The 12,944-nt window shown below is 48.3% G+C and overlaps 1 protein-coding gene across 7 annotated transcripts in view; it reads right to left on the bottom strand.

The window, feature by feature from the left end:
- TRAF3 (TNF receptor associated factor 3) overlaps positions 1-12,944 on the bottom strand; it is a 120,461-nt gene that overhangs the window by 25,081 nt on the left and 82,436 nt on the right. For all 7 annotated transcript variants that reach the window (XM_064571629.1, XM_064571631.1, XM_064571630.1 and 4 more), the window contains 4 exons: positions 7,801-8,062; positions 5,705-5,756; positions 2,650-2,754; positions 1,423-1,590 (listed from right to left, as the gene is read on the bottom strand). In XM_064571629.1, coding sequence (XP_064427699.1) covers positions 1,423-1,590; positions 2,650-2,754; positions 5,705-5,756; positions 7,801-8,045 — 570 coding nt within the window. In that variant the 5' untranslated portion in view covers positions 8,046-8,062. The remainder of the gene's footprint in view (positions 1-1,422; positions 1,591-2,649; positions 2,755-5,704; positions 5,757-7,800; positions 8,063-12,944) is intronic.

Here is a 12,944-nt window from a genome sequence, read left to right as displayed (position 1 = left end):
ACTCGGCTTCATCCAGCTGCTCTAGTTACAGACATCATCCTTAACACATACTCCACATTCAAGCCATGAACCAAAACCACTGCCTCTACCTTCCCAATGTATCCCAGTGTACCTCCCTTCTCCTTCCTGCACAGGCCAACACTGCCTTGCCTCCATGTTGTCCTTTTACCCTACATCTACCTGTCACACCTGCCAGAGTGCTACACCTGATGGGGAGCTCTGACATTACCCCCTTGCTCAAGGCTGCCCAGTGCCTGCCTGCCCCTTCCCTCTGCCCTGCTACCCATCACCTCTGCACCAGGCATGGGAGCCATGCTGGCCTCGCACAGCTCCTGAAATCCACCTGCCAAGTCAGTTCCATCACAGAGCCTGCGCACCCCTTGCTGTTGCCTTTGCTCGGGGCATTCTTCCCACACTACCTGCCTGACTGTCTTGGAGAGGCCAGCCCTGATCACCCCTTTGCCCATGATGCTAGTGTATCTTTCTTCATAGTACAAATCACTACCACACATTATGTTTGCCTATTAATTACCTCTTCCCACTAGAAGGTGAGTGTCACCACTGAACCCCCAGCTCCCAGCACAGTGCCCAGCACATAGGAGGTACTCAGTGAATATTTGTGCAAGAAATGGACAAATATTTGAGGGCTACTGTACTACTGTTTTTTTGTTTTTGCTTTTTTTTTTTTTAAGATTTTATTTATTTATTTGACAGAGAGACAGACATGGAGAGAGGGAACACAAGCAGGGGGAGTGGGAGAGGGAGAAGCAGGCTTCCCGCCAAGCAGGGAGCCCGACGCGGGGCTCGATCCCAGGACCCTGGGACCATGACCTGAGCCGAAGGCAGATGCTTAACGACTGAGCCACCCAGGCACCCCTACTACTGATTGTTTTTAAAGTCTGTCCTCCACTCCCAACATTTCTCTTTAATTTACAGATAAGGGATCTGATTTCTAACACATGCACAATACAGAACTGTGCCAAAATAATCAAGGTGTGAAAAATGTGAAATTCTCATCTCTCTCCCAAGACAGAGACAGCTGCACTTCAATGCTGCAGGATGAATTACCCTGTTGAAGTGATGATTATGTCCCAGAGCTGCTTAAAAGATTAAGCAATCCAATAAGATTTTGAGGACATTCCCTGGGACAAGAGAAAAAATTCTACCTTTTTTTTGATAATTAGTCTTCATTTTTTTTTTTTTTGGCATCCCAAATGATAGTCAATCAAGGCAATGGGAAAATGTTAATTATACAAATCAAAATGGGCAAAACAAATAAAGCTTAACTCTGAATTAAAGCCAGATGAAAACTGCCATTTCCTCCTCTCTTTTCTCTTTATTCCTGTTAGAATAGTGCTTTAAAATGCTATTCTGTGACAAATTACACTTGGATGGAGCTGCAGGTGGGGGGGGGCAGCGCACCTGCAGCGTGATCATCGGGACCTGACTTTTGCAGTGGCTGCACGTGGCCTCCCGGTACTTGCAGGCCTTTTCCACGTGGTCACGCAGGTCTCTTCGCAACACTTTTTCTTTGCAGTCAGCACGGACGCACAAAAGCTCTTCAAACTGGCAATCGTTCTTTAAATGCACCTGTAAAACAAACACTTCAAGGTTCTTTTTTTTTTTTTTTTTTTAAAGATTTTATTTATTTATTTGAGAGAGAGAGACAGAGTGAGATCATGAGAGGGGGAGGGTCGGGAGGGTCAGAGGGAGAAGCAGACTCCCTGCCGAGCAGGGAGCCCGATGCGGGACTCGATCCCGGGACTCCAGGATCATGACCTGAGCCGAAGGCAGTCGCTTAACCAACTGAGCCACCCAGGCGCCCAAGGTTCTTAATTGGCAAAGAAATTCAACCTGAAATACTGAATTCTAGCCTCCAGAAATGTTTCTGCCTGCTGCTAGACCCGTTTTTCACAGAGAAGAGTGACAAATGTATCGAGAAGCAATGAATTTTGTATTCTATTTAGTGATTACCCAAACTATACTGCTTTTGAAGGAGTAAGCCAACTCTTCTTCCTGGGTAAATGAATGGTTAACTGCTAAGGACTTTGTTTTATTCCAGTTCGAGTATCTTTCCAGGATAAAATGAGATGCTGATAAAAAAAAAAAAAGAAGTTATGTGGAATTTCATGGTTAAAAAAAAAGAGAGAGAAGGTTTTAACGGGCCTTCCAAAATTAAAAACCAGTTCAGATTTCTTTCCATTCTAAATAGGGTGTAGTGCTTAAAAACCAGTTGGCAATTCTGCCAATGATGTCATAAAAATAACATTTTGTACCTCAGTGGTTTGGACTGCTATTATGTTTGGCTGTGTTTTGAAAATCAATGTAACCATGGTCTTAGGGTACCACATCGTACTGATCAGGGAGTTATATTTCTTTTTTTTTTTTAAGATTTATTTATTTGACAGAGAGAGTGTGAGCAAGTGTGTGCGAGTCGGGGGAGGGGCAGAGGGAGAGGGAGAAGGAGAATCTCAAGCAAACTCCCTGCTGAGCACGAAGCCAACCGGGGTGGCGGGGGGGTATTCCATCTCACCACCCTGAGACCATGACCTGAGCCGAAATCAAGACATTAAAGCAACTGAGCCCCCCAGGGCCCCAAGATGTTCTATTTCTTACTGTGAGCATGGAGCACGGCCCCCTAGGACTTACCAGCAGGTGTCCCAGTGCCAACTGCTCTGTGCAACCTCCACCTTCATTCCTGCAGTAGATCTGAAGAGCAAGGATCTCTCTCTTGCAGCAATTATCCTTAAACACCTGAAATGGGAAGATAGTTATTTCAGAGGATTAATATTTCTTAATCTCCACATGCTGCTACTTCAGAGAAGGCAAAACCACTTTAAAAAAGTCACAAGTGCATCTCTTAAGTGGACCTCAGAAAGCATTAAGGACCAACTTAATTTCTAATTTCTAGAACAGAATGAAGGAGATGTCCCCACTAAGAGTCACAATTTAAATAATACAATCTTAACTACCGTCTTTTATTAGATAAGCCAAATGAAAACAAGTTACACCAAATAATTAACTCTGACATAATCTCAAGGTGGGGATGCACCAGGACCAGGTTCGTATTTGGACTCTGGAGACTTCCAGGAGCCAGCTTTGTGGGGCTGTCCATGGGTGGAACATCCTATCAAGGGACAAGGGCAGAACCCACTATCACTCAATGCCTCTTTAGGTCGCTTGCTAAAGAAACAGCAAGACTACTGTAAAAGATCATATCTTGCAGATGGTTTGTAAAACATTTTAGCTCTTTCTCCTAAGGTTTGGTCCCTCGTAACTCATTTTTCACCAAAAAGGAGGCAGTATTAGCCTGCTACTAAAAAAAACCCTCTTTTTTTTTTTTTAAAGATTTTATTTTTATTTATTCATCTGACAGAGAGAGACACAGCGAGAGAGGGAACACAAGCAGGGGGAGTGGGAGAGGGAGAAGCAGGCTTCCCAAGGAGCAGGGAGCCCAATGGGGGCTCGATCCCAGGACCCTGGGATCATGACCTGAGCCAAAGGCAAACGCTTAACGACTGAGCCACCCAGGCAACCCCCCCAAAAAAACCTCTTTTTAATAAATCTTGCAATGACTTAAGTTAATCCAATAATGAAAATCTTTCCGTTTTGGGGGCACCTGGATGGCTCAGTCGTTAAGCATCTGCCTTCAGCTCAGGGCATGATCCCAGGGTCCTGGAATCGAATCCCGCATCGGGCTCCCTGCTCTGCAGGAAGCCTGCTTCTCCCTCTCCCACTCTCCCTGCTTGTGTTCCCTCTCTCGCTGTGTCTGTCTCTCTCCGTCAAATAAATAAATAAAATGTTTTTCAAAAAATTTTTAAAAAATTAAAAAAAAATGTTTCCCTTTGAAAATGAAAACATTTCTTTCTTTAATTGTATTTTTCCCTTAGAAAACAAGCAGGTTCATTCCTTCTAGCAAGAGTCTAGACCGTCTTCATCTTCAGGCGTTTCTAAGAAACTCCTATATGTTAACACTCTGTAACAGTGAAAAAAACAGACAGGACCTTAATATGCCTTTCTCAACTCCATAGGCAAAGAAATAGAATCAACAGCTGTTAAGAGTTAAAAATAATTTGGAGTCAAATCTAATCCTTCATAAACATGACCTTTTTAAAAACACACTAAAGTCACCAAACAGGTATTTTTAGCCAGTAGGAAATAAGCTTCCTTTTTGTGGCATTAAGTTTCTTAAGTCATTTGAGTTTAACTTTACGGATACAAAACAAAGACTGGCAATGTCAAAATAGTGAAAGTATAGCATCTGAGAGCCGAGATGATTTACTGCAACTTTCCCATTGTATAGAGGAGGAACCTGAGACCCCACAGTTACCTGCAGAGGGCAGATCTCAGTCTCCAAGCCCCATTTTCCCATGAGGATCCAAGGCATTCGTCAGTGTCATTCATGATGCTCCAACAAAACTAGTAATTCTTCTTCAGTTACTAATGCCATTGAAAAATAGGGATAGGGCACCTGGGTGGCTCAGTTGGTTAAGTGACTGCCTTCGGCTCAGGTCATGATCCTGGAGTCCCGGGATTGAGCCCCACATCCGGCTCCCCGCTCAGTGGGGAGTCTGCTTCTCCCTCTGACCCTCCTCCCTCTCATGCTCTCTGTCTCTCATTCTCTCTCTCGCAAATAAATAAAATCTTAAAAAAAATAGGGATAATAATTCTGAACAATGAGACAGACAAGGTCCGGTGTTTGAACCTCTACCTCGATCACGTGGGTCGGACACATGTTAACAAGCTAGCGGCCGTGCTAAGATAAGGCGTAGCTGAGTGACTTGTTTTCTTGGAAACAACCCCTTCCCTTCGATGCAGCGCAGCCTGCAGCAGCAGGGAAACGCTGAGGGAGACAAAGGATGCGGTCATGGTGCCAGTTCCGTCTCTAAGCTGCCCAGAGGAGTTACACCAGGCGCCCCTGTTCTGCCTGCGGAGGGGCCCCTACTGCCTGGATCCTCAAATCCTCGTACTCATCTGGGCGGCCCTGACCACAAACCTAATCTGCAAAGTGCTCTGGACGCAAAACCCCAGAGCAGGAATTTTACTGTACAATTTAATGACCTACATTTAAAAAATTGTTAGGTTCATCAATCAAAATATTAGTACCACACATTTTTATTGATATTTTAAGTACTTTAAGAATGAGTCCTTTCAAACTAAAAGCAAGCCTAGCGGGCCCTGGCAATGCATAGATGACCAGAGGAGCCCCGGGGCGGGGGTGGGGGGTGGGGTGGAGCGCGGGGGGGGGGGGTGGGGGGTCAGAGCCCCAGGAGGGAAGCTGGTGGGCGCCCCCCAGAGGCCCCCTGAGAGCCCGCTCTGACAGAGAGCTTTCACCGGCACACACAACCTTGCGGCGGGGGAGGGTGGAAACCCCACATCCGTCTAACAACTGGGAGTGGCGCACAGGGGCAGGCGGAGAGCAAATCCCGCTGCACTCCGGAGACCAGCCGAATCCCAGCTGTCTGGCGGGCAGGCCATCTCGGGGTCTCCGGAGGTGGGGCCACTGCCGTCACCGGCAAGGACACAGGTGGATGAGGTACCTGGCCAAGGTCCCCCAGCTGGGCAGCTCTGCTGCCTCGACCCTGCAGCACCCGCGGTCAAGCCCCAGACGCAATCCGAGCAGGTCCAGAGCACTGGGTGCAAGCCGCAGGCCAAGTATGACCGAAGCATTTGACAAGGTCGTTTATTAAAATCCCAAGAATACCTTATCTTTAATGATGCCTTCTTGACACGCAGTACATTTTGGGCTTGAGGAGCTGAGGGGAAAACACACCATGAAGACATTAGACAGAGCGGAAGTCCTATTCTCACTTGAACCAGTATGGATGGTCAACCCGCTGTGCGAAGCTCACAGCAGCGACCAGAGCCCCAGGATGCCACGGCGAACCGGGTTCAAATATGAAGCCACAGGAGAAAAGGGCTCAATTTTTTAATGGTAATTTTTCATAAGGAAGTTTTTAAGCAGCACAGCTTAGATCAGTCCCACTTGGAAAGCCCCTTTCAATTAAAAGTGAAATTTTATTTCAGAAACCAAAACTAGCTCTCTGTGGAGAAGCTCTGTGGTGTGAGCGTCCATAGCTTATTAGGAGGGCCTACAAACAGTCTTGCTTTATAAAAACAGTCAGTACTTACTCCATAAGCTATTCTCCTTCATAATATACTGAAAAGCCAATGCAATTCCACAGTTAACAGGGGAATTTAACACTGACCTTGTCTAAGGAAACCACTCGTCCACTCTATCATTCTTGTCCCCAAACGCAGGACAAGAGCCCCTGCTCCCAAGCTGCCCTTTTTTGGACTTGGTTCTAACCCCATCTTGTGCCTGGAAACCATCCCCTAAGATTAAAAATAAAACGAAGTTTGAGCCCTCTCTACTTCCGTGGCCCCTGCCCTAGACAGCCAAGGGCTCCCAGAATCCAGGACCGGGAGCGTCAGCGGAGGCTTTGGGAAGGAGGGCGCAGGGCTGGACATGTACACACCGGGGCCCTGGGCACAGTGGGGAGACTCTAAAAGGGCAGGAGAACTGAGGGAAGATGAGAGACAAAATTAATGTGTTTTTAAATAAAAGCTTTCATTTAAACTGTACTAACATGAAGCCTCTGCTAAACTGCTTTAATCATACAAATCTTTTTACATCCTTAGACCCTAGGGCTGAGTAGCATCTGAGTGGGATCCCCTGACACCTGCAAAAACATGGAGCAGGAGGAGAGCCAGGGACAGAAAAAGGAGGGACACCAGAAGAGGAACAGCCCTCTGGATCCCTAGCTCTAGGGACCGCCCCCCACCCCGAGCCCCACAGCCACGCTGGACAGAGCGCCCAGTGCTCTGTCCAGGTTTGCATGGTAAGAAAAACCAGGTGCTCTGAGTCTGCTCTGCCATCACTAAGCTTGACTCAAGAGTCATTTTAGCCACAAGGCAGGGGAAGCTGAGCTCACTGTTTGGGATAAGTGGGTAAGACCACAGCCAGAAGTACCCAGGGGGAGGATGACAAGGAGGAAGGCTGCCTGCAGTGTGGTTATCAAGGGCCGTGCACTCAGCGGTGAATCAGGAGAAGTGGGGAGCCCTCCCAGGCCCCTGTGCCCTGACCTTGGGGACCAAGTCTGAGAGCATCCTGCCATAACCCCCAGTGCCCAGCACCATGCCCAGAAAACACCTGGGGGATGAACCAAGATGCTCACTTGGACAATGTTGTTTGTGCTGTCAAACTCCAGCCTGCCTCCCAGACTCCCTCTGTGATTCTAAACTGTCAGTGATACTTAGCTGCCAAGGGCTTCCAAAGGCTTCGTGCGTGCTTTGTTGACTGCTGGGTAAGCACACAAACGCTCGATTCCTACCCAGGCTGGGACATACTCAGTCCTCCCCGCTGACCCTGTCCTCCTCAGTCTCTGCCCCTCAAGAGCACCTGCACCTTCAGGGCTCCTTTATCACTTGCTAATGGGCGTGTCTCTCCATGGAACCGGAACGGAAGCCTCTAGAGCAACACAGGGAGGGGACACCGGGGCACAGGACCAGAGTGGCGAGCACCATCAGGAAGTGGCAGGTGCAGGAGTGACTTTCGGGAGGTGCTTGGTGGGGAGGAGACAGGAATCTGTGGGACGGGGCTGGGCAGTCCAGGCTGCGAGTCACAGACACCCTGGAAAATTCAGGCATGAGGTTCTACTGAGGTTCCCTAAATGATTCACAGGCGAGGCTCAGAGAATTTTGAGTTTCTTCAGAGCTTTTAACCTTCTGAACGTACTGTTTGGAGAAGTGATGGCGCGGGCGGGAGAGAGACTGGAGAAGCTGGGCAGCGGGGCCTACCTCAGCAAGGCAGCCATGCAGGTCTCGCAGAACCGGTGTCCGCACTCCGTCTGCTTCGGGTTACACAGCACCAGGCGGCACTTCTCACACTTGTACTTGTCCTCCACGGTCTTCACAAACCTTTCTTTGTAGCCTCCTTGTTCAGGGACGAAGATGGATGTCCCGGCGCCGCGCTCAGGGTGCAGCTTTAGCGGTGGGTTAGTCTGCAGGGTGCTGGCGGAGTCCATCTTTTTACTTGGCTCCATTTTAGGAAAGGGAAATTCTGTGGGGGAGAAAGTAACAGTAATGAGTAAAATGCTATCGTGTCCTCCCGTGCAAGGAGAAGAAACACAGGTTTGGGGATGGAAAAGTGCCTGAGAGCTGTGGGTTTTTTTCAGTTTAAGTAACGCTCAGGAACCCTCCTGACTTTAATACGTGATGGGAACAAGACAGGAGCAAGCATGCATCTTTCCTTTCGACGTCAGCCAAACATGACTGTTACCATTACTGTGCAGAAGACCTCTAAAAGGTACTGATTGTGTCATTAAGGGTCGTGGAAATACAGGTAATACTTGACTGTAACCTAAAAATTCTATGCATCATTCTGATATTTTGGCCAAAGCAACAGTCGTTCTCAGCCAGTTTTATTTCTTGGTTCTCCTCACTGCCGATGGCAGTCCCGTGACGTGCCTCAGGGGTGGCCGAGCACACGGCGACGGCATCGCTGTGGAGCCCGTGCCCAGAACAGCGCCATTCACTCCAACCACAGCAGGCACTGCTGGATGGTGTCTGCAGACTCCTCATGCGACTTTTGCCCCCCCACGGACCCCACGAGTGTGCCCACAAGGCTCCAGTCTGGGCACGCTGTGACTGTCACCCGCTTTTGCCCAGGCGGCCGGCCTGGCCCCGCCTCGCCTCACCACGAGCCCACGCCGTGCACCACAGAGCCTCGGGGTACACCCGGTGCGGAGCTACAGCCGCTGTCGTGCGGGGATGGAGCAGGTGGAGGGCACACCGCGACTGAACGACTGAGCGGGTCTCCTGTCCATGTGCGCAGGCTGTCCTACCGCACATGGTGACAAGTGCACACGTGGCTGGGTCCCACCTGCAAGTTCCCATCAACAGGCAAAATGAGCAGCCCCTAGACACGAGCCACAGAGATCTCAGCCTGCGCGGCCTCCAGCTGAAGTGCATGGCAGCACATCTGGTGAACCTGCAGAGGAATTTTTTACAAAGCTCACCAGGTCTCTCCAAACTACCCTGTGTTCTTGCTCAATCCATCTATTTCTGCTAACTATAAAAATAAGGGCCAAATCCCTTCTACTCACAAGGCTGTGGGTGTCTGTGCCTCATCCCCTTCCCTTCTCTCGTCAGTGCAAGGCTGCCGGGAGCTGGTGCGGGGGCCTGGCAGCGTGCCTCGGGTTTGCTGGAACGGGAGGCAGACCCTCAGCCCAGGCCACGGCCTGCTGGGTGCACAGTCCACTCTCTAGAGCCTTGTTCCTCGCACTGCCTTGTTCTGCCTCTTTATGAGGCTGAAAGAATGAACGTTTCACGACTAGGGCTGTACAGAACGCCAGCAGCCCAACATCTGAAAAATAAATGAACTCGTGTTCTAGCCACACTCAGGCTGGTTTTAATAAAATAGAACATCACTGTGGCAAAGAGTGGGAGCCTCCTGTGAAATCCATTTATGAAAACAAAAAAAGCTTTCAAAATGACCTCAAAAGGCCAGCAGCCCTTTGCTCACCAATTTGTTGACCAGAATCCTTTTCATTAAGATGCTAAGCGGGAAGGTGCCTGGTGCTTTCTTTGCCTGTCAGAGAAAACGGGTGACCAGGAGCCGATCTGCTGCCAAGTGGCCATGTCAGCTCTGGCCATGTGTGATCCTCTCCCACTCTCCATGTCAGGCCCTTGCTTCTGCAGATGCTCTGGGTTCCCCCACCCCCTGGAATGCACCTCCCCACCTTCTCAAGGAGGCTCACCCGGGCCAACCCCACTCACCCAACCCCCTCTGCCCTGCTGTGCTTTTTCCATGGCACTTCCCACCCTCTAACTCTGCGTGCCTCTTGTGAATTGTCTCTCTTCTCAGGCAGAACGTAAGCTCTCTGGAGACACGAGTTTTGTTCACAAACCACAGTGCCTGATGGGCAGAAGGTACCCAGTACACAGCTGAGCTAACAGAGGGAAAGGTGAGGTCTGGGCCATTAGTACCAAGCTGTGCTTCTATGACAACCGACTCTTCCAGGAAAAGAAAACTCTTCAGCTTTTAGATCTGATCTTGGAGCTTCCAGCCTTGAAAACTCCTTAGATTATAAGCTACTTATGACTTTGGTTTAGTATCTTAGCCCATGGTATGTAGGAAGCTATGTGTTCAATAAACAGTTTTTAAGGAGAAATACTTGATTCTCAGGGTGCCTGGGTGGCTTGGTCAGTTAAGGGTCTGCCTTCAGCTCAGGTCATAATTCCGGAGTCCCAGGATCAAACCCCATGTCAAGCTCCCCACTCAGCCGGGAGTCTGCTTCTCCCTCTGCCCCTCCCCACCATTCGTGCTCCCTCTCTCAAATAAATAGAATCTTCAAAAAAAGAGAGAAATATTTGATTCTTTAAAGGTAATTCCTATTTCAAACCTGAGAGACAATTAGCTTTGGATCAAACTAATGATAAATAATAAATGTTCATTTACCTATAACATGTCATACTCTGTATAAACAAGTAAAGAATACAGTTTGGGATCTTCTGTTTTTGTACATTACTTAAGTGAACAGATGCAAAAGGTATCCCAGGCACATCAAAGAAAACATCACAGCAGCCCTGTCCTAAAGGGCAGAGGACAGCCCATGGCCAGCAGGTCTGTCAGGACTCACCTGTAATGCAGGGTGCCAACGTGGGCATCTCTGCAATGGGCCACTGGGGGCCTCTGACAATCCTACCCAGCATCCCTGCATTTCGTCCCACGCATGGCCCATTCCCGATCTAGGCTGCAGGCTGGAGAATGAGCCTTTGGGGAAGGAGGGAAAGACGCCCTACAGTGCTTGGGCTGCAGGAACCAGAGAAACACCAGACCTCCTCTACCTTATATCCACAAGGGAGGAAAAAGAAGCTTAAGAAAATGGTCTAAAACATGAAATGTCCAGAACAGGCAGATCTATAGAGACAGAAAGCAGATTCATGGTTGCCAGGGTTGGGGGACGGGGAGTGTGTGTACTAATGCATGCAGGGTTTCCTGCTGAGGTGATGGAGGTGTTCGGGAACTGGATAATGGGGATGGGTGCATAGCTCTGTGAATACACTACAACCCACTGCTGAACCAGACTTTTTTTTTTTTTTTTTTTAACTTCTGATTTCTTTTAGAGCCCATTTTATTCCAGGATTCTTTTCTTTTCTTTTCTTTTTTTTAAGATTTTATTTATTCATTTGAGAGAGAGAGAAACAGCGTGAGAGGGGAGAAGGTCAGAGGGAGAAACAGGCTCCCCGCTGAGCCGGGAGCCCGATGTGGGGCTCGATCCCAGGACTCCGGGATCATGACCTGAGCCGAAGGCAGTCGCTTAACTGACTGAGCCACCCAGGCGCCCCTGAACCAGACATTTTAAAGCGGTGAATTCTATAGTACGAGAATTATATTTCAATTTAAAATCTAAACAAAAAATATTACAAAATAACTGTTCAAAATGGCTCCATTTGGGTTTGGTTAATTTGTGACATTTATATATAGCGGCATATACTCTAAAGTATGAGACTCTAACACTAAATCTGTATCTGTCCAATGCTGTGGTCAGTGACGGACATATGCGGGAGCACAGAAAGACTTTCATTTATAATAGTACGTGCCCTCAGAGAAGACAACAAACAACTAAAATATGGGGGTGTAAAGTGCAAAGAATAAGGACCAGATCCCCCGACTGCAGATACCCAGAGGCAGATGCTCTCTTTCTGGCGTTCTGTGAGAGCATAGAGACATCCAGAAATGGCAAATGCATGTAAAGAAAACGTGTCTTCTTTCTCCCTCCACACAAACTGTGTCGCACATGCAAATTAATCAACAGCTTCCTTTTAAACCAACGCTGTATTCTGGCCATTTTCTGTATCAGCATATACAGATCTACTTTATTATTTTGAAGGGCTGCATATAGCACTCTACTGGATGGTTTACCATAATTTATATAACCAGTTCCATTAAGAGACTTAGGCTGGTTCTGAAGTTTTGCTATTTTTTTTAAAAAAGATTTTATTTTTTTTAGAGAGAGAGAGAGTGTGCGCGAGAGCACGAATGGGGGGGCGGGGAGGGAGAGGGGCAGAGGGAGAGGGAGAATCCCAAGCAGACTCCCCACTGGAGCCCCGACATAGGGCTCCATCTCACAACACTAAGATCATGACGCTTAACTGATTGAGCCACCCAGGCGCCCCGATGTTTTGCTGTTATGACCATCTGCAGTGAACATTCCTGAACACCTATCTTCGCACATTTAGGCAACCATACAGCAACAGAACTGCTGGGTCAAAGGTGATGTGCATTTTACAGTACTGTAATCACTGCCGAACACTTCTAAAAGGTTGTAAATTACATATTTCTCCAATATTTACTAAACTATTAAATAAATATTATTTTAGAGGACAACACCCCATTTCACTGCACTTCCCACTTTATTTCGGCCTTGACGGTGTTTCCTGAAGAGTGTTGCTAGCTACACCGTTGTGCAAACATCACGGCCCTCAACCTGGGAATGCCGGGGTGGGGGGCATGCCCACCACCCTTCTACATGGGCAGGAGCACCTTTCTCCACAAGAGTGACCCTGCAAAGGTTTGCCAAACCAAACACATTTTATTTCAACAAATACAACTGGGCACCTACAACATACACAGCTCTGTACCTCACATATCAGGGACACAGGGATGGAGGAGACTGTCCCCATCCTTAGAGAGCTTTGAGGGAGTCATGAGGAGAGGAGGTGAGCACTCCAGGATCAACAAGCAGAGGATGTAAGAACGGGAGTTATAAAGGGCTGCAGATCTTCAAAAGAGAAAGATATCACATTGGTTTTGGGGAGATCGGGGCGGCTTTGTGAGTTGGGACTGGTGGTATCATTTCAATTCCAACAGAGAAGGACAAGAAGGAGTAGCAGCAGACACAGCACTGTTAGGCGGTCGTGGAGGGGAACCTGGTGTT

The sequence above is a fragment of the Mirounga angustirostris genome, unplaced genomic scaffold (genome assembly GCF_029215605.1).
Source record: "Mirounga angustirostris isolate CCGP_5_RB_7025 unplaced genomic scaffold, mMirAng1.0.hap1 SCAF_9, whole genome shotgun sequence".
NCBI lineage: Eukaryota > Metazoa > Chordata > Mammalia > Carnivora > Phocidae > Mirounga > Mirounga angustirostris.
Note: the sequence above shows the minus strand (reverse complement) of the source record. Positions and strands in the feature narration are given on the sequence as shown.